Source organism: Rhea americana, unplaced genomic scaffold (assembly GCF_003343005.1).
Source record: "Rhea americana isolate MKP2758 unplaced genomic scaffold, rheAme1 scaffold_200, whole genome shotgun sequence".
Classification (NCBI taxonomy): domain Eukaryota; kingdom Metazoa; phylum Chordata; class Aves; order Rheiformes; family Rheidae; genus Rhea; species Rhea americana.
The window spans coordinates 1,261,535-1,282,145 of NW_028186151.1; the positions used below are offsets into that span (position 1 = coordinate 1,261,535).

A 20,611-nucleotide genomic window follows, 5' to 3' on the forward strand; every position below is an offset into this window, starting at 1 on the left:
AAAACTACAAGTGTTATTTTCTGAACAGCTGTACAGCTAGCACATATTCACTGGCAGGTCGAGGGGGATTTGATCGCACAAGTTAAATGCTATCACACCATTTTTGAACTAATGAAATGGAAGGTGACTTGGAATAGCCAGCACGGATTTATCAAGGGTAAATTCATGCCTGACCAACCTGAGTCCCTTCTAATAATAAAACAACTCCTCTGTAGATGAAGATAGAACAGCAGATGTCATCTACCTCAACTTTAGCAAGGCTTTCAACATGGTCTCCCACAGCATCCTTGCACTTAGGTTGAGACCTTATGGTTAGGGCAAGTGAAGGACTGAGATGGACCATTAAGGTCAGAGGGCAGTGGTTAATGGTTCACACCACCTGCAGCCTCATTACAAGCTGAGCTCCTCGGGGCCTATTCTGGGACTTATCCTGTCTAATATCCTTATCAACAACCTGGAGCAGATGGTGCACACCTTGATTGAGCCTGTGGATTACACCAAATTGTTGCGGGGGTGGGGGGGGGGGAGGAATGCAGTCAGTGATCTTTAGGACAGGGCTGCCGTTCAGAGCTGTCTTGACTGGTTGGGGGAATGGGCCAGCTGGGAGTTCAACAAGGAGAAATGCAGAAAGCTGTACCTGGGAAGGAATAACTCCTTGCAATGGTACAGGCTCAGCTGAAAAGGGCCTGGGGGTAAGCTAAGCAGGAGCCAGCAGTACAGCAGTGTGCCCTGGAAGCCAAAGTGGCTAACAGAAGCCTTGGATGTAACTAACGGGCGCACAGCCCACGGATCACAAGAAGCGATTGCTCTCCTTTACCTGACATTCATTAGAGAAAACCTCAAAAACTGTGCCCTGCTCTCCACCCACTCCCTAAGCACAAAAAGGATGTTGATGAACTTGAGCAAGTTCAGTAGAGGGTCACCAAGATGGTCAGAGGGCTGGAGCACTTGCTCCCATGAGGAGAGGCTGAGGGAGCTGGGCTTGTTCAGCTGAGAAGAGAAGGCTGCAGAGGGACCTGAGAGCAGCCTTCCAAAACCTATGATAAGACTACATGAAGCTAGGCTCCTTATGAAGGTGCATAGCCAGCAGAAGGAGAGACAACAGTCAGACTGAAAGAGGAGAGACTGTTACTGGATAAGGACAAATATTTCACCTGGAGGAGAGTCAAATATTGAAACAGATTACTTAGATTGGTTGATTAATCTCTATTCCTAGCAGTTTTCAAGAGCTAGTTGGACAAAGCAACCTTGAGTAACCTCCTCTCAGGTCAGTATTGACCCTGCTTTGAACAGAAGATTGAGACTAAAGACCTCCTAATGTCCCTTCCAAACAGAATTATTCCAGGATTCTAGCTGCTCTCAAAACTCCATACCAAAGGGTAACTTAAAGTGATCTATAAATTCTACTCAAAATGTTTGCCAGAAAAATGAATATTATACAGCAAAGTGCTGAAATAAAAGAACCTTCAGAAGTTAAACTGTATGAGTAATTCTCCTTGGTGCAGCTATATTAAAGCAAAATGTATTATGTCGTTGTTAAAAATACTTGAAATAGAAGACAAATACGTTCTGCACTCCTCACTCATCTAGTTTTTACCTTATAGGGTGTAATTCAATGCATTTCTTACAAGGTAAGCACTCTGGCTTCACAGCAGACTATTTTTAGAGACTTTCTGAACACTCTAAGCAATGTCATAATATTTATAATTGTTCCACTCATGTCTGGAACCTAATGATGTTTTGCATACTATAGCCAATGACCATTACTTCCCAGTCAGCTACTAAGCTGCCTTCTGCTTGTTTAGTTTTATACTGAGACTAACAGTTTTCTTTTTTATATTTCATTTGCACTTTTACATAGAATTCCAAGCATCTATATAGACAGAATCAATCCCTTCCTATAGAAGCCTGAGAAGTAAGTCTGTTCCTTGGGCCAACTTCAGATGGGGGAAAAAAAAAAGTGAAAAAGCAGGTCTGTAAGGCAGGTCTTCTGGATACTTCTGAAAAATCAGCAGCCTCTAGGACAGAAGCAGCGAACAGGTAATGGATGTTTCCCTATGCAGAATATCAAAAGCAATCTTGCCTCTGATGTTGACTGATCCAGTAGTGCTTTGGAAACTATGCAAATCTGGAAACAAACAGGTTTACAAATGAAAGGTCTGTGTACAACACCCATGGAAGTAACAGCCTCTGAGGTGTATTTGGTTTCTGTTTATCCAATCTACTTGCAAGCACAGATAACTCATAATATGAAACACTACACGACAGCCAGATCTTTTTCTGCTTAACCAAACAAAACAGTCTCTGAACTTAATATTTTGCACAAACCTGACCTAAGAATTGAAATCAGTCTCTCATCACATGGGCTATTATCTCTTATGAAGCTGAAATGCACTGGTTCCTGAAGGTAAGCCTTTTAAACTCTGCAAAGGAGAAACATGACAGGTGTCTCAGTCTAGTACTTTCTTACTGTCTCCGGAAAATGTCATGAAACTCCTATAGTAAAGCTATGTTAAAGCACCCAGAGCCCATCTCCCTATGATCCCTAGGGAAGAACAGCAGCATCCTGCTTACAGGATGGGGAGACCAGATATACACAAAGATCTTAGCCTGGTTATCACAGGCTCCAGAGAGAGCAGTGAGTGAGCAAAGACCTGGGGATGACGTGCATCAGGAACCCAGTCCCACTGGATGTTTGTCACCTTTCTGATGAGGAACTTCGATGCACGGTTTAAATAGAATAAAGCACATCCTGGGCATTTAAATCACCATTTGTTAACATCATTGTTTTTGCACACTTTCGAAGGTTTCGAATCAGAAACATACCCTTTTGATATCAGTGATTGCACTCACTGAGCTGGGATACTTGAAATAGTCAGCAAGCATGACGATGAGGTGGTCAGTAATGCTGGCAATTCTCTGGAGCTCCACATCTGTTTCAATCAAATAGGCAAGTGTTTCTGCTCCTTCTACTCGCTCCTCCAGCAGTCTTTCCTTACTACACATCCGAACCAAACATGGCAGAGTCTGAAAAGTTTTTTTTAAAAAAAAAAAAAGATGATCATGGTTAGAAGTTTAGTAAAACCTTCCTCACTCAGGGTCAGGCCACATGACTGTGCAGGACAGATGCTACCATCCCCACTAAGAGCACAGAGCTGGACTGCCTGCCTTCTGGACCTCCTTGCTTAGAAAGGGTGGAAGGAGGGGCCTTTGACTCAGCCAACAGAGATTTTCATCTGTATGTCATTATTTGGAATGATGGACACCAAAATCCCACTAATGAAAGTTTTAGATACGTCAGATTCTACCTGCTACAACCACTGAAAGGGAAAAATACATTTTCCTACTACACTCTCTTATCTACAACCTACTAATTCTCCAGCATGCCCCCCGAATAGGCCTTAGGGACAGAGAACCTTGTGACAGTTCTCCGGTTCCAAGTGTAAATCTGCAGGAGCCTCAGGAGTTTGCACCAGGCCACAGTCAGAAGATACTCATCAGTATATTGTGTAGACTTTAGTGGTGAAAACTACTTTTTGCTTTAAGCAGTAAGTGCAGCTATCTGCAGGGCCTCGGGCTTGCAGCATGCTGTGATCACACTCACTGTTCACATGAGAAAACTCAACACTGCAGAGGCCTTCACAGCCAAAGACAAATGACTGCTGTCAAAAATTCCTAGGTTTCAGATCTCAGACCATCAAATACTGACAATAACTGCTTTGCTGATTGCTGGTTAGACCCTTCGGTTGCTAGACTCATTCTAGGAACAGGTACCTTACTGATTTCAGAACACGCATTCATGGTACATACAGGGGAAAAAAATTAGCTTTTATGCATTTTAACTGTTTGCATTGTGGTATTATTCTCTGGAAGAATGGATTCTAAAAAAAAACATACTGAAGAAGGCTTTGAGTCTGCCAGACTCCTCTTCTGTAACTAAAAGAATTGAACACTTTTATTTTAGTGTTACAGTAATTCTTCACTATAACAAGGAGAAGCAAGCAGTGCTAGTATTTTCTGATCTCTGGCTGATACGCTTGCTCATCATCATCTTTTTCTGATTGGCTATAGAAGTGTGACTACCAAGAGAAACATGACATTTCTACAGTGTTCAAAGTTAACTTTACTAGGAAGTTAATTAAGGAGAGTATAAAAATCAAGTCCAGGATTTCAGCATGAGTGTGAGGGGTTTTTTTTTGTTTATAAGAAATTTCCTCAGCCAGAATATGAAGTAATGAAGCTCAGACAAATCTACAAAAATGTTGTGAAACCTGAGACGTCACCTGCCCATATGATAGATTCCATTTATAGATTGTGCAAGTGTTATGACTAGTCTTGTGAAACAAACTGGTGAAAGACAAATCAGTGCTCCATCTGTATAAGACACCAAGCCAATAATGTCATTTCCAGTTGCTTACATATGATGACTGAACTACAATCATCAGATGGGGATGAGCATCAAACTCTGGGATATTTATACCTGAACACACACTTCCTAGTATGATTCTTTAAAGTTTCTTAAAAGAGCCATATTGTGTCTTTAAGCTTTTACAGCAAAGTGAAATTAGGGATCTGATTTTTGAATGAGCATCTGCAGAACTTGGTGCTTTTGAAATCTTCAGTATAACAAACTTTTGTAACTTTTTATACAGGACATACAAATAAAAGCAAAGATAGAACCACATGAGAGTTTTCTGTGTTACACCAAAAGCTGCTTAATCTGCTCACCTTGAGAACGATGCAGGAATCATCTGTTCGTATTGCTCCAGCTCTGCACATGGAAGTAAGGCTGCAATGGGATAAAATAAGCATTCACCTACCACTATATTTTACACATATAAGACTGCAAAATAAATGACCATACTAGTGAAGCATAATTCGCTCTGTTTTACCGCTCATTTCAGAATATTTCTGCTTACTAGACTTGGATTTGGGCACATGAACAAATTTTTAGATGCACACATTTAAGCAAATTTATAGTACAGAACACCTTGCTGGAACACTGATGAATACATACACTGTAAACTGGTCAAAACAGGCCTCACCAGCATACCTCACTGATACAAAAACCCCTTATACTGACGGAAAACAAAACAATCAATCTTCCTTAAGATACAGGTGCAGTATACAACAGTCTGTCCTTTGCTGCACGCAGGGCAGGCCAGCACCTAAGTTATGAGGAGCAGAGGGATATAGGGTTGGGAGCTGACAACACAGCTGAGTCAGAAACTGCAACCTTCGCACTAGCCTAGGAGCTGTGGTTTTGTTCTAATACTTTGCCACAAGTGTCTTTTGTCTCTACAAAAACAAAACTCCACTGAATTTCAGTGCAGGTGACCGAGAAGCCTCGTTTCAACCCTTGGGACTGATAGCAGGACTCATTCATCTTCTTGCCTGAACAACCACGAGGAAAGTACCAGTCTTGCAGCTGGCATTTAGTCCAGTCAAACCTTGTCTACCAAAGTGTTCTAGTTTAAGCACGAAATAAGTTAAAGTAGTTTTACTTTACTGAATACAAATAAACATTCATGACTTAACTGCCTCATATCTTGAGATCAGTGGAAAAGATGCACCTCTACTAGCTTTATTTTTAATTTAATTCTCTATCTCTTCTCTGGATTGTCAAAGAAACAAAGTCAATCACAGCTGACAACCCAGAATCTCAAGACTGTACTGGCAAAAGTATCAGTGAAATTGGTGAACTGAATCAGAGAACTGATACAGGTCAAAAATAAGCTATCAAAATCTCAAAGGAGAGTCTTCAGTGCAGAGAATTAATGGAGTCTAAACCAATCAATACACTGGTTACTAACATCGAGTTATGCTCGATTATAGCAGTTTACAGTGATAGATTTTTCTTCTTCTTCAAGCATCTGCAGTCATTTATCCCTATCAACACTATCAACACAATAGGAGGAAAGGGGCCTTAAAAGGAGTCAATTCCTAGCTTATGAAATGAGTAATCCTAGTGTTACTGCTATGGAACATGGTCACACTGTGTCATGTATTATTTATATGACCGTGCCAAGATGTGCTCATGCCAAAAGGGAAAGTTCTAATTGATCTATAATATTATTTAATAAACATTAATTCTCCTGTACCAGCACAAGCAGCTTAAATAATAATCTACTTCAATTAAAAAAATTGGGGAGAGGGTCTAGCCCTTTCCCCTGTTCTCATCTTGGTGCATATAATATTCAACACACCCCAGCCCTAGTCCATTGCGTGAGTCCTGAGGACTCACAGTGACATTATCATGTATTACAGGACATTGTTTTATTATTAGACTCTGTAATAACATAAGATTGATCACAGCCTTTTCACAGTTAAACTTGTCATAAAATCTAAGCTATTATTGAAAGCTGCAGTTCAGCTTATGAAGCTCCGTATGCTTGAGTACACATTTTTGATAAGATTACTGCCCTGCAGTATTTTCCTGTTTATGTATAGAAAAGAGTGAACATTGTGCTATAAGGACTGTTAGGTAAGAAATATTTCCTCAAGATTTCAGATAATGCAATAACATCATTATTCTTAGAGATTTAGATTTCATTTATATGAATTTACAACAAGAAAGTGAACAGTTAAAAAAAGTAATAAATTGCAAGCTATTTCATCCTAATTCCTGACGAAAATTACCATTTAGCTGATGTGAGCTGCATTTCAATAGGCTTGTCCCTTTGTAACATCTTGACAAAAATTTGTGGTAACAATTCTCCATCAACCAACACTGCAAACAATGAAAGAGAACTCAGAAAATAATTCCAATACAAGCAGTCAATAAAATGAATGTCAAATTAGCAACCGTACCTTTATGCTTACCATTTACAAGAGTCATTGATACCTGGGGGTTTTCAAAGGCTAGAACTGAGAAGCATTTCAATGCTTGCATTCGAACCTGTGTGAAAACATAATATATATGAAGCATAAATGTAAACGCTAACTTTTAAGGTTTATAAAAAATAGTTCTGTATTATTAATAAGAAATTTAGAGGATAGTTAAAAGGCAGATGAAAGCATCCAAGATTCAGCTTGACTGCTCTGATCTCCTTGCTGGAACTACCCTTCTACATTGCATGTTGTAATTATTTGTGAAAAAGAGAAAGCAAGGGCTAGCAGGTGGGAACCAGAGGTTCAGAGATACCAGTCTCATCGGTAACGCTCCACAGACTTGCCAACAGCAACAGTGGGAGTCTCACAACAGCAATATATAATATTTCAAGGAGAGTCTAACTGCCCAAGGGAGTCAGAAACTCATGCCACTGCGACTCGCACTTCAGAAGTCTTTAAAGGTTAATTTAATAAAATATCTAACAATAACGATCTAGCTGAACTGATTCTAAGCTAATCTTCCAAGGAATTGATGCTATAAACTTTACTGCCACTACACAACCTCAGCTATCACCCCCACACAAACAACTCAATAATCACCATGCTGGATCTTCCTCCTTCAAGTCAAAACCAAGTCTTGGTTTATCAAGCTTTCATGGTTGTCTAGCCAACCTAGGGTACGAAGTCTATACAACCTCTTTTTTTGGACACAGAGAAGACCATAATCATCTTCCTGGCTACAGACTCTAATTCAGTTCATACATCAGTCTGACTTCATCCTCTGTAATTCCACATATTTAAACTGTGTCCATGTCCTTCCCACATTTCTGCTACCACCACATTCTTGGTGCGACAGGAAAACAAAACGAAGAGATTTTTAACCTAAAATACCCGTCACTGAAGAAAGCACTTGATGTTACTGCAAGTTAGGTTTAGGTCCCCCTGCCTATCCTCAACAAAAATTCCTGGAAATACAAAAGTCCAAGGGTAGACAATGACCATAAAAATCAAACTTCTGTTTATTAATTCTATATCATGGCTGTGATTAGATATCAAGTTCTCTTATCAGTAGTAATGAAATCTTAGTTAGGAAAAATGGATAGCAGCCCATCTGGCTTCAGAACAAAAGCCTCATTTGACAACAACTCCATTTACTTTTCACACAAGATCTAATGAATTTAGTGTATTTTTCAAAGCAGCACAAAGTAGATATTCTATATTAAAAAGCACTGAAAAGAGTCAAACCACAGCTGAAGAGCTGTATTCCTGCCAGAAACAAGCAAGCTGGGAGGAGAGTGGGAGGAAAAGGGGAAAAATTTTCTAATGAGAACAACTGAAGTCTAGCTAGAAGTTAACTGTTTTAAAACATATTGCTCTACTAATGACAATTACGAAAATTACTAAGGCAACTACTTTTTTTGCTGGTACTCTCCTGGTACTGGTACTCTATTGAGCTCCGTCTTGTTTATTTTAAGATAGATGTTTAAAAATTAGGAAAGGTTCAAATTGACACATGGTTTGGAAAAGTCACATCACACCACAAGCTGGAAAAGATCAGCTACTTTGATCCTCCTTCCTTTAGGAAAAACATTGCTTGATCATTATAAAAACTCACTAATACAGGAAAATAAAAACCAGAAATTATCAGTCTCACTGATGAAATGCTGAAGATATCCTACTTCCTAGTAGATGCTTCTCTTCCCTGCACCCCCAAAACCATGAAGATAATGACCCACTGGAACAGAGTACCAGATTTCCTTTCACTTGAAATGCTCATTTCAAGACTGGCTTTCATTCTGTAAGATACTCTAATTATCAAGATGTTCTTCATTAAGCAGGACATCAAAATAGACAAGCACAGTTATCTGATCTAGTCTTAATCAATCAGTGAACAGTCTATTTTCAAGACAAAGAAAAGGACAATAACATACATTAGATATTTTATATTAGATATTGTAATAAGAGTAACTCAGAATAAGATAAGGAAAGATAAGGATAAGATAGGAAAGGCCATGAAAGCTCAACCACTCAGAGGTCATAGGATTGGCTTCAGACAGATTTCAGAAGCTTTTTCACTTCTGTTAGCTCCAAATAACCAATTGCACAGAGGAGCCTCAGAAAGGACATGCACTTCTTAACGTGCTTCAAACATTTCCATCTACTAAGCTACAGCAGACTCCTAAGGGCCTGCTTAGGATTCGGAATTTTGCCCTTACCCTGAGGAGAGCTAGTTGACCCTCCATGCCACCAAGTTATAGACACAATACAACGCTTTTTTGGAGGTGGTACGTGGTGAAGAGAGCACTACAGCACCGCATTACAGTAGTCCTTTTTCTTGGTAGTACTCTACCATCCAGAATGGGCTTCCAAAATGTAACACAGAATGGAGCTGAGACTCAAGAGATTCAGCGAGCACGCCGCTGGCTGCCCGCCCCCCCCAGATTTCACATCCAGGTTTTCACGAGTTTGACTTCTGGTTAGGACAGCTTCCCTTTGCCTCTTTTCTGCTCCGTTTTATCATTTATTTTTCAAAAAATTAGACCTTTTTATTGGTTTGTTGAGTGTTTTTTCTTGTTTAGATCAACAAATATCAGCTGTTTTAATTAATGGTGTTTTAAATTTACAGAATACTCCAAAACAATACATCATATTTTGATAAAAATCCATACAGCTCATAACAACTACTGGTGTTCTAGAAAAGTACATTACATTGAGATATGATTTTAGTTCATACGCATAGGTATGAACTATTCACCTTCATTTAGATAACTTTCATAAACTGATACAAAACACTGAATAATTTTAATGCCTTACTTTGTAGGAGGTGGAGACTAACAGATGGGCGATATTCTGAACTGCTCCGTGATTAAACAAGATTGTTTGGTGATCTGGACCCTAAAAAGGAAGAGGCATTTATTGATTTATAAGAACACATGAAGTTTCTACTAACTGCAATTTTTCTAAGTATTAAAACATAGATTTACTAACAATTACTTTTTTAATCAGTTGGTATTTTTTTTTTTTTTTTAAAAAAAGGTCCAACTATGTTATTTTATAGCATGTGCCATTTTCTGGTAACCATTTTCATTTTATTTCCTCAATAGGAAACTACGCACTAGGAGTATGCATATCAGAAATAGAATGAGTGAAATTATTTTTCACAAATGAAGGAGCACTGATAGACTGCTTAAGTTCCTATTCTTCATATTAGAAGTAATTACTGGGAAAGTCCTGATTTTCTCTGCAAATCATATAAAAAATGTCCAGTGATTTTTACATCTTTTTCACTGGTAATATTAAGCATTTTCAACAATTCTAGCTCCAGAAAAGAGAATTAATTCTAAAACTGTTTCCAGACAGAATGTGACAGTGCTTTGAGAACAGATTCACATTTTCCTCCTACAGAGCAGTTTAGTTTCAAATATACTTAACCACAAATCTAGTCAGCCATCACCCATTTATTGACTTTAAGATTTATTAAAACAATGAAACATCAGTATTTTTCCAAAAAAAGCATTTGGAATCAACACAAATACTGAATTTTGCAGAAGAAAGGTCTCAGAGCTTCTACAGTATGACAAGGCTCCACAAGGTCAGGAAAAAAACAGGAAATCCCAACGGGCCCTGCAACCCTCAACAGACTTTTATGAGATCTGATCTTACTTACAAACATCTCTTTAGAAGTAGATTCAGGACTCTAGTCCTACTGGCATTAAAATATGGGCCACCTGCAGTCTCTAAATTCAGCTTTCAGAACGCCACAGCATTAACTGCACCTTGATACACTTGCTTGAGTAATCTGCAAGTGAAGAAAGTATCTCCACACCTTAATTTTCTACTCAAGCCCAGCTGAGTTTATGGGCAACTCCATACACTCTAGTATACATGAGTGGTATTTTCATATTTCAGAGGTATAGATAAAATCAGATTCCTTTTAAATTCAAAAGAACATTCACAGACCATCCTTCACCTCTACAGGAAAAATAAAAAAGGCATGAAAGTTACTTCTAGATGTAACATATCTGGTGCTTTAAGAGATGCTTCAGCTGCTACTGCCACCAAGAGCTCTCTACCAAAAAAGATGCAGTTAAAATAGCATGGTTGAAGGAGGAAAACAACTTACATTGGCACACAGAAGTGGCTGAGGCAATGATTTAAAGCCGCAGCTATGCCAGTGTTGGAGCTGAAGAATAGATATTAAAATATGTGAAAAAGATGAATAAAATTAAAAAAAAAATCATATTGACCTAGATTGTTTTAGCAACTCACAAATATTACTTATCTAGACATTTGGAGCCTAATCTTCAATGAGATGCAAAGGATATGCTATGTGCAAAGAGCACCAATGCGTGTACAGCGGTGCTACTTGGGTGCACTCATACTGCATAACCAGAGGTACATAAAAATACCCAGTCTGCACACACGGCGCTCGCACACACTGTGTTCACACCTGCAACTCCAGCTTGCCTACTGCATGATCTGATTGAGCACTAACCCCCAAATAGGGATAGCTTCAAATACAAATGTGAAGGCTTAAAAACGTAATGCATCATTCCTTTTCAATCCCAAATATCTCAGACATCAATTTGACAGCAAGGCATTTTGATTTTATTTTCCTTTGGGTATACTGATAGAGTTCTAGGAGCCAGTCTATTACAAGGACCTTTTTCTCCAAAGATGATTGAGAGCTGTCATATTTCAGGAAGAGAAATCACACTTCTTGCAGGATTTTCATCACAAAAAGTTGATTTTCAAGAAAGCAGGAGAACAGACACACATAATAATTCATTCAATAATGAAATTTTCAAAACAGATTTCTAAATACAAATGTACCTTTCTTCAGAGATCCAGCACCAAGCCTAGGATCACATAAGAAAACATTCTCAGAACAGCACTTAGGAGGAAGTGCCTTGATTACAGGCTTTATCCTGAATCTTTCCCAGATAGTAGTTCTTAATCTTCACTTTGTGGTGAAGGTATTAGTTAGGCAGAGATATCACCACATGCAAATATAATACTCAGCACTATCTCTTCAAATTTACAACCATGTGTTTCCAAATGCATACTTCACACTTTTTCTTTGACGATTAAAATAATGAAGTTTACCTACTCACATCCCTTTCTCTGGAAACAAGTGAACTGTGACAGAGAGAATCTTAAAGAGTAAATTTTGACTTGCATTTTAAAATGCATTCTGCATTAACCCCATTACAGTTTACTCAGTTTTGCTTATATGGCAATAGAGTCCTGGCTGGGTATATTAAGAACTGCACCTGCTTCCTCTGTAAATCAACACTTTCCCTTGCTTGGGCACAGACTTTCTCCAGGGTTAACGTTTCCCACCGGTCAATTTTAACTCTAAAAACGCATGAAAAAGCAGTTAGAGCATGCAGTACAAGCAGAAAACAGCAATATGCCAAGAACCTGAATAAAGGATTTCCTAGTTATGGAAAACGGGTTGACTTACTTCAGTGAAATTTGAGCAATAGAAATAGAAAGGGAACCTGAAAGGCCCGACCCAACTGAAACTCAAGCCAGGAAAAGAGAAAGTACATGCACAAGAACCAGGTAGAGAGCAATCTGTAGGAACAAGGAGAGCAGAAGCTATGGCACATCACCATTAGTTTAATGAAAAACCTATTAAGATGAGGGAAAAGAAAATAAAGGCTTTGAAACTTCCTATATGCAAAGGCTCACTTAAAAATGAAAACTTATAAATAATCTGTTGCTTAAGGAAAGAGTTAGAAAGGTTCTCTCAATCAGTCTTTTGAAGACCCAGTCTTCATTAAAAGTGCTGTGAATACAAATACTCCTGAAAGTTTCAGTATGATAAAAATATAGTTTGCCTGTCCATGTAAATCAGAAAATCCCTTGCACATTCTGCTTCACTGTTAGAGGTATTTTGTTTTGTCTGAAGGAACAGCAATTGATCTTTTGTCTCGGTTACCAGATTTGAAATTAAGTAAAATAAAGGAGGGGACATTTGGGGACTTCTCAACAGCTGCATTTGCCTGGAAAAGACAGAAATGAGTTCCTGATCAATTTTGAATTTCTGATATTTACTCAACCTCAAATATTTTCCTTTGCTTTGCTGCTAATACTTATTCTATAAATATGACTATTTTGTATTATTCATACCCATGCAGTTTCCCTTTCCTGTGCATTTGTGCTTCTATCTGTTCACACTACCAATGTTTTTCTCCCCAAAAGTTTGCATTTCTCAAAACTTTCACTGTAAACTTTCTTTGGTGATGGAGGCACTTAAGATAGCATCACAAGTTCGTAAGACCTTCCTTATTTTGCTCTCAATAAGCGAGCAGGCTTCTGTTCTATCACCTACGTATTTCATACACAAGTCAGCAGGAGTTTATGTAGCTACAAGGAAAAAGATGCCATCAGCTCTTTTCAGGTTGGTTGAGTTACCTGAAACAATCCAGCAGTTCTCGTACGGCCGACCTGGTTTACACTGCCGCTGAGCTACCTCCAGTCGTACAGACAGACTTCAAAACCTCTGCAGCCTCAGTCCCACGTCATTTTTTTGTACGCCAATATGGCTCAATTCTTCAACTGTTCAAGCCACCCAGTCCATTATGGGGACTATCAAGGGCCATACAAACATGAACAAATGGTTCTCATCAAGGGATAGAGGCTTATTTTATGCCTGCCATGAGATCCCTGCGTTTGTTGGAAGACAAGTATGATTCACTTGCGTCTCAGAGAAAAGGAACACAAGGGAACCACCAGCCCAAACACCTCACTTGACTGTTTTCCCACTACCTATCAGTTACAACAGATAATGAGACACTGCTTCACTGTCTTAGCAGGTTTATTTTCAACTTAAAAAGGGGTCCTAGAGAAGTAAACAGTGTTTTAATTTAAATATCATTAGCTTTACATTCTTTTATGACAATGTTGTTGGCATGAATTTGCATGAGGGTTGCTGTTTTTTAATTAGAAAAAATTTCCCCCCATATCAGGAGATTTGTGCTATATAGAAGGAATTAACATGTACCTGGACAAACCTGTAGCTGATAGAGTTGGACTGAGAAGTGCATTTTTCTCCCTCTCAGCGTACAATACCTCTCAGAAAACATCCTCTGGATTTATAACAATTGGCTTGAAAGCAGATACAAAAAACATGCCAAGGCACGCTCAAACCATTCTGAGACTTCCAAAGAAAAAAAATTAAGTCTTTCTAAAATTATACTGATAATAGTGAGGATTGATCTTTGCCTAGATTGTTGACTTGGTTTAGCAGCTCAAGACGCATATTCTATACAAAACTAGTCATCTGCACATTTTGCTTTACTGTAGAGAATTCTCTTTTATCCCCAATAAAGCTGTCAGCAAATCCAGGACAATAACAATTCAATCACTGTCTTAATGTTCCAGCTACAAAAGGCAACATCATCTTATACAGTTTCTTATATGCTGGAAACACAAGAAGTCTCATAGAGAACATGCATTCTCTTTCTTACTTTGCAGCAATGTGAGAAGATCTGACAAATGTATTCTTGTGTATATCGAGACCTACTGAGCAGTGCCATGAGGTGGGAGATAACTGTAGCATCCTGGAAACAAGTCAGAAAAGAAAACAGTATTAACACTATATTTCAGCAGAATTTGTTAACAGTTTGTTATTTAAGAGTACTCCTAAGTCCGTGTTCTATATTCTCAGTAGAAAAAGTGTTTCAGAACAAAACATGGAATTTTCTCTTCCACTGAGACTTGCACGGACATCAGACAAAAAGTAGTGCAGGACGGACTTCAGGAAAAAAGTGACAGTTCGGAGACCAACTTTCATGAATATTAAAACAATGCAAGTACAGAACTTCCAGTTTTTACTTGCTTTGTTAGAAAACAAAAATACAAAGAAACACCTACACTAACTGCAAAAGTGGTCATTGAAAGCAATTACTCAAGGAATTCTCTTAGTATTTTCTTACTTGAATTGGGATTTACTTACCTGTTCATTCATCTCAGAGTGGAAGAGACCAGGGAGAGGCGCAAGGTGCCAGATGGCACAGTGCACAGTCTGCCTTGAACCGCCTGGCACTAACTTTCTAGCTGTCAAGTGAAGGGCAAGAGTCTTCCTTGTCTTTAAGTCAAATACATACTATTGCAGTGCGCGACACGAACCATGGAGAATTGAAAATACGCAAGAGCAGGAGAAAGTCATGACACCACATTTCTCACTAAAACATTTCCAGTTACTACTTGAGCACTTTGAGAAGTTAGAAAATGACAATATTTTAAAGCTTTCAGTTACTTTCAACAGTACATTCTAGCAGGGGCAAGGGCAGCGCAAGGAACGAACACTGGCAACTTTATGGAGTCTGGAAAGGCAGACGACCAAATTGCATGGTGCTGAACAGAGAAGATCAAAGACTAAATGATTTTTCCTTTCCAAAAAGCTTATGCTATACCAACCCTACAGAAGTAAACTAAACTGTTCAACCTGCAGGCGAGTGGACTGATGAATCGCAACCCTCTTCTGTGGGGAGGTGGCTACCTTCAAGGGTAGTGAAAGCAACAGTAGCCAGAGAGATGGTCGTATTGACTACAGCTTCAGTGGTATGCAGCTTGTAATGAAAAATTGTATTTCCCCAATTAAAACATCACACTTTTTATCCAAACAAAATAAACATATGTATAAATCCTTCCTGGTCTATTTGCATCACTACATATAATACTTCAGATTAAGCAAAATTGTTAATCTTTACGAATATCTATGTTTGGCACACAGCAGATGTACTTTAGAAGACTTTGGTGCCAGCAAGCCAGGCTTGTCCTTCTCGACAGAAAACAGAAGAGCCACAGAGCCAAGAATCACACTGAGAATTAAAAGCAACGTCTGTTTCTACTGTTCATTTTTCAATAGCTGGAAAGGATCAACATGGAACATATTCAATTGCCATTTCAGAAGCTTATAGAGAGAAAGTTACTAGAAATGGGAATTTTTTCCAGCTACACTGGCCATATGGTACACACACACACTGCATGCCAATGTGCACGGGGAAAGCAGGGCTCAGAGACTGTATCTTAAGCAGTTCCCTTAGTGTCTGGTCTGCAGGAGCTCAGATTTGTGCCTTTACACGTGGCGTACGTACAAGTCCATCAATTTGTTTGCAAGCCCAGAAATCCAACAGCCTACAATGGATTGGTTTGGTTGTAGAGCAATATTAGACATTAAATCCTCAAGTACATTGTAGTAGTGCTCATGGCCATAATGATAATGAAGGGTCACTGCATTCTCTATGACAGAGGGAAAGCTTGCAGCGCTGGGTATTAAATCCCACGAGAAGCCAAACAGAAGCAGTTAACAGGCCAACGTTGCTCAGGAGAAACATTTGTCACAACCCTAAAAATCTTGTAACAGCTCGCCAAAACTTCTAAGTGTTTCCCACCTTAAGTTAAGGCAAAACAAGCCACAGTAGTGCTCAACACAGCATACGTATACTGTGTGCTACGGGGCTTTTCAGTGATAAAGGACATCTTGGAGAAAACAGCCAAGAAGGTTTGGAGGGCTGGGGAGGATGGTGTGGGGCAAGCGCTTCGGGAGGAGGCAGTACAGCTTAAACCAAGCAAAGTTTCCAAACAAAAGATGCAAAACCTGAAGCCTCCTGCGGGAAGATCACTGGCCAGATAATCTGGTTTGTTTTTAAAACTGCAGCTAAAAGGATGTGAATATTAGTCTAGAAGCTAAAAAGTTGAATTACATCGATAGAGACATTGCTCCTGCCAGAGATGGAGGTAAAGGAATTTGCAGCTGAAGGAGGGGGAAGAAGCTGAAAGGAAAATATCTGTATCTGTCATCTTAACAGACAGAGGTGGGGAGTAAGAGTACTCTATTTTTGTAAAATTCTCAGAGAGAAACACAGATACCAGTCTTCCAAATAAGTGCTAACCATTCTCAAAACTTAACTTACAGAATTATCAAATATTAACATCCAGCTCCCATAAAGCAATCAGGTGTTACCCATTTTGCAATTCTATTTGCAATGAAATGCCACAAGTTACACAATCTGTTTGCATTTCCTTTTAATTTGGGGGTACATTATATACATATATATGAGACTGATGCTTACCTTGTGAGATAAACTGGCTCCATCCCCAATCAGAACTCATAAACCCCCTGAATAATCTGAGTTTTATTTCCCTTCTGCAATAAGCACAGACGATGCACAAGCCAGTATCAAGCCTGGCACCCAACATACCAGAAGAGATAGTAAAGACTGAAACAGAAAGGATACTGCACCTGTACAGGAATCCCTAGACAGGGGGAATAATACAAACTTTTGGGGACTACAAGTCTGCAAGCAGAAAAGCTAGATTTGAGTTTTCTGGTTTTTTCATTTGTCCCTCCCCCTAGACATCTGGGGTTCTAACTCAGAAGTACCCACTCTCATATACTGCTTTCTAACCATATTTTGCCGTTACCTTAAACTTGGTTTTCTTTCTGCTAACCAGGAAATTTTATGCAAGAACTTACAGATCTGAGCATCCTTTCAGGTTCTTTACTCTGCATGCTGTATATAATAAAAATATATTGCTTTGTGGCTTCAAAAATGCTTCTCCTCTTTCAATGAGAGAATTACCCAGCTAAACTCTTAGCTCATGAAGCTGAACGTGTAGCATCATCCCTCGACTTGCATCTAACATTAGCAAAGGCATTACCATAAGCTTTCATTTCGTATCCTAGACTGCGACCTAGCAATTCGGTAGTTCTGCTTTAGCTGAACTTTGGCAATATAGACAACATGAGCATTTTCCCCTATAGTTTGGTAGGGTGGGAAGTTTTGGTAGGAATGCAAGGAGTCAGAAATTAAGCCCCTAACCAGAAGCTCTACTATAGTGTAAAAGAAATGGATATAGTATGAAACACATAATGATGCTGTCCCCTACAGCACCATGGCCCAGTGACAGGTTCTTGGATAGAAGTGATTTTTCATCATAGTAGATGAAGAGAAACATTTTAATCAGCATTTCTGAGACACTGCTGTTCCGATACGAAGCACTGACAAGGCATTTGTACCATCATGATCACCCTCGATCCTGCCAAAATGCATCTGTGGCTTCTATAGTAATTTTTGTGTGCTCACTAGAATCTAGAAAGAATATGATTATCTGCGGGTATTACGGACCCTAATTAAATGCTAATACTAACTGCATACGTCAGTGTAGGTCTATATCATTTCACACTTTATATGCATGTATTTTTGTTTATCTTTGTGTATATATACACACACATACATGTAAGTAACGTAGAGATCTTTCTAGCAACCCTAATAAGCCACATTATGAAGTTTAAACCCATAACTTGCAGTTAAAACAACTAAAGAACCACAAATCCATTAAAGTGATGTCTATTTAGTAACAAGACATGTTCAAGACAAATTTATGACAAATATCTACACCATGTTACACATACTATAACAAAGTTACCACTCATCCAAACAGACTTCAGAAGGAAAGAATTAAGAAAGGGAGCTGCATCCATCTACATTACCCCTTTGTAATCCGCCTGTTTCTAACAGCAACTCTTTGCAGCACTACTCTCAAAGTGACAGTGACAGTCCAAGAAAATGAGATCTGTTAAATTAAGAATGCACTTAGATCCCAGCACTTATCTATTTTCCTCCTATTCCTTTTTAACACTCAAATGAAGTCTGCAAGATCTATTCTTAAGACATCTTTTTAACAGGGGATTATATTCATTTTTCCAAGCTGGAATAGATATAAAGATATCAGCTCTCTAACTAACAACATCAATTCCCACCCAAGATCAAAGACTTCCTCTGTGAGTGTTATTCCTTCAAGGCATTTGCAATATTTCTCCCAATTTTAACAAGTTAATGGTCACTGTGCATACAATCTGTTTCTTTTCCATTCCCAAGAGACTGCATTACATTTACAGCTACATAGATCACAGCTTTCTGGTACTATACAGTCACTCAATCTTTCTATTTTTCTGGGTATTCCTTAAAAACAATTTTTTTTCTCTCCTCTGTTCTTGTTTTATTTCTAACCAGTCCTCTTCAAGTCTCAAATTGCTCTTTACATTTCAGACCTAGCTGCAATTACTTTTTTTTTTTTCTAATTTGTTCATCCAAATGTTCCAGTGCTGCAACCCATTTCTCAAATAAATTAATTACACACTGACTTGTTGGGAGAAGATGAAACTAGAAAAATAATTCTAGAGGAACTTTTATTTCTTGCTACTAAAAAGCAACAACCTTTTTAAAGCAATCATCAGGAATAAATTTTAGTAAAATAGAAGTCCTGTGCAACCTACAGTAGTTCCCAAATATTTTATAGAAACCTCACTAAAGTAAAGAAAGCATCACTGCTCACTGCATGTCCACCCAAAACTTTCTAATAAAATGGGATTTGTCATTTTACAGTTCTCATTTCTAAGGGACAGCTGGGATTAGAGAATGTTTAAGGTTAGCTGTAAGGGCTCAGCCATCACTAACAGTTACAAGGAATGGAAGAGGGCCCAAGGTGTCAGAAAACAACCTGGATTCCCCCCTTAGGAAGCGCATACCAGTGAGCCATGGTGAAATATGCCTATTCCACAATGCAGTTTTATTCAGCGTTACATAACTGCAGTTACTAATCTCTATAACATACCCTGCTCCATCCCGCTAACCTTGTCCTCCAATTTGGTCCTCCTCCCCTTCATCAAGCCTAGTCAATCACCAGGTGACAGAGGTCTCTCTAAAGCAACTAGTTGCCATCTCAAACCTGAGTAGTAAGGGGGAAATACCTTTCACTAGCCTGTGGAAGCTGGAAAAAGCAACACTTTCCACAAAAAGTGGCCACTGCCAACAGTTTCTGAATAGATTCATACATGGGTCTCACTGAAGAAGGAAAACGGGATCACAACTGAGAACATTGTAAGGAAACAGCAAGGAAATGCTTTCAAAGGCTGGAGAGAGTTTCTGTCACTAAATCCATTCTCTTGCTTTAAACAGAAGAACAAGAGCTGAAGCAACAGGTCATGAGTCAGACTAGATTTACTGTGGCACCTGAATCTACTCAGCAAGCCAAAACACACCTCGCTACACTGAGCTGTGAGCTGAGCTGTGCAGAACACTGCCAAGAACACTTTTACAAAATTTTTTAAAATCAAGTCTGCAACTAAATTTAGTATCTTCCTCCTGACAACTTTTATTCCCATTACCTCTGTAATACTAGACAAAAAAACAAACAGGATCTTAAGGAGACTAGAAGTCATCACTAACTACCCAACAGCTATATAAAGAAATCAGCAATTAGTTATACAGCTCAAAGACACATTCAGTACAAACATTCCTACCATGCATATACATACGATCTGTGGTGTAAGCTAGAAGAACTTCCCAAGGTAAAATGGTAAGACCCAGCTCATCTACAGAGGACGCCTGGATATCCAAGAAGGTTTCTACCACCACTGTGCCAGCTTTCTGCTCTTTCTGCTATCTGTCAAATTCCCACAGGCAAATATTCTAGATAGGACACTGAGGAAAACTGGAAGAAAGCTGGAACTAATTTCATGTGCACATCAGCTGTATTTTTCAAAGAACTCGAGTTGCTAGGAAGCAGCTTTCTGTTTTTGCCAATCACTCAAGTATATTCAACAGTAGATGGAAGCAAGCAGCAACTGCACCAACTGACATTTGCTTAGAGGCAGATCTTGGTGCTTCATGCACCAATGGTGGGTGTCAAGATACTGGCTTTGAAACTGAAGATTGATTTGGTCAAGCCAACTTTCTGTCACTAAGTACTTCCTCTCAAC

At 38.9% G+C, this 20,611-nt stretch overlaps 1 protein-coding gene across 1 annotated transcript in view; it reads right to left on the reverse strand.

Annotated features, from left to right (window-relative positions):
* ARMC8 (armadillo repeat containing 8) overlaps nt 1–20,611 on the reverse strand; it is a 64,452-nt gene that overhangs the window by 11,997 nt on the left and 31,844 nt on the right. The window contains exons 6-12 of the mRNA XM_085303931.1: nt 14,310–14,402; nt 10,955–11,014; nt 9,646–9,726; nt 6,823–6,898; nt 6,640–6,730; nt 4,729–4,789; nt 2,827–3,027 (exon numbers count right to left, since the gene is read on the reverse strand). Of these exons, the coding sequence (XP_085160057.1) occupies nt 2,827–3,027; nt 4,729–4,789; nt 6,640–6,730; nt 6,823–6,898; nt 9,646–9,726; nt 10,955–11,014; nt 14,310–14,402 (663 nt within the window). The remainder of the gene's footprint in view (nt 1–2,826; nt 3,028–4,728; nt 4,790–6,639; nt 6,731–6,822; nt 6,899–9,645; nt 9,727–10,954; nt 11,015–14,309; nt 14,403–20,611) is intronic.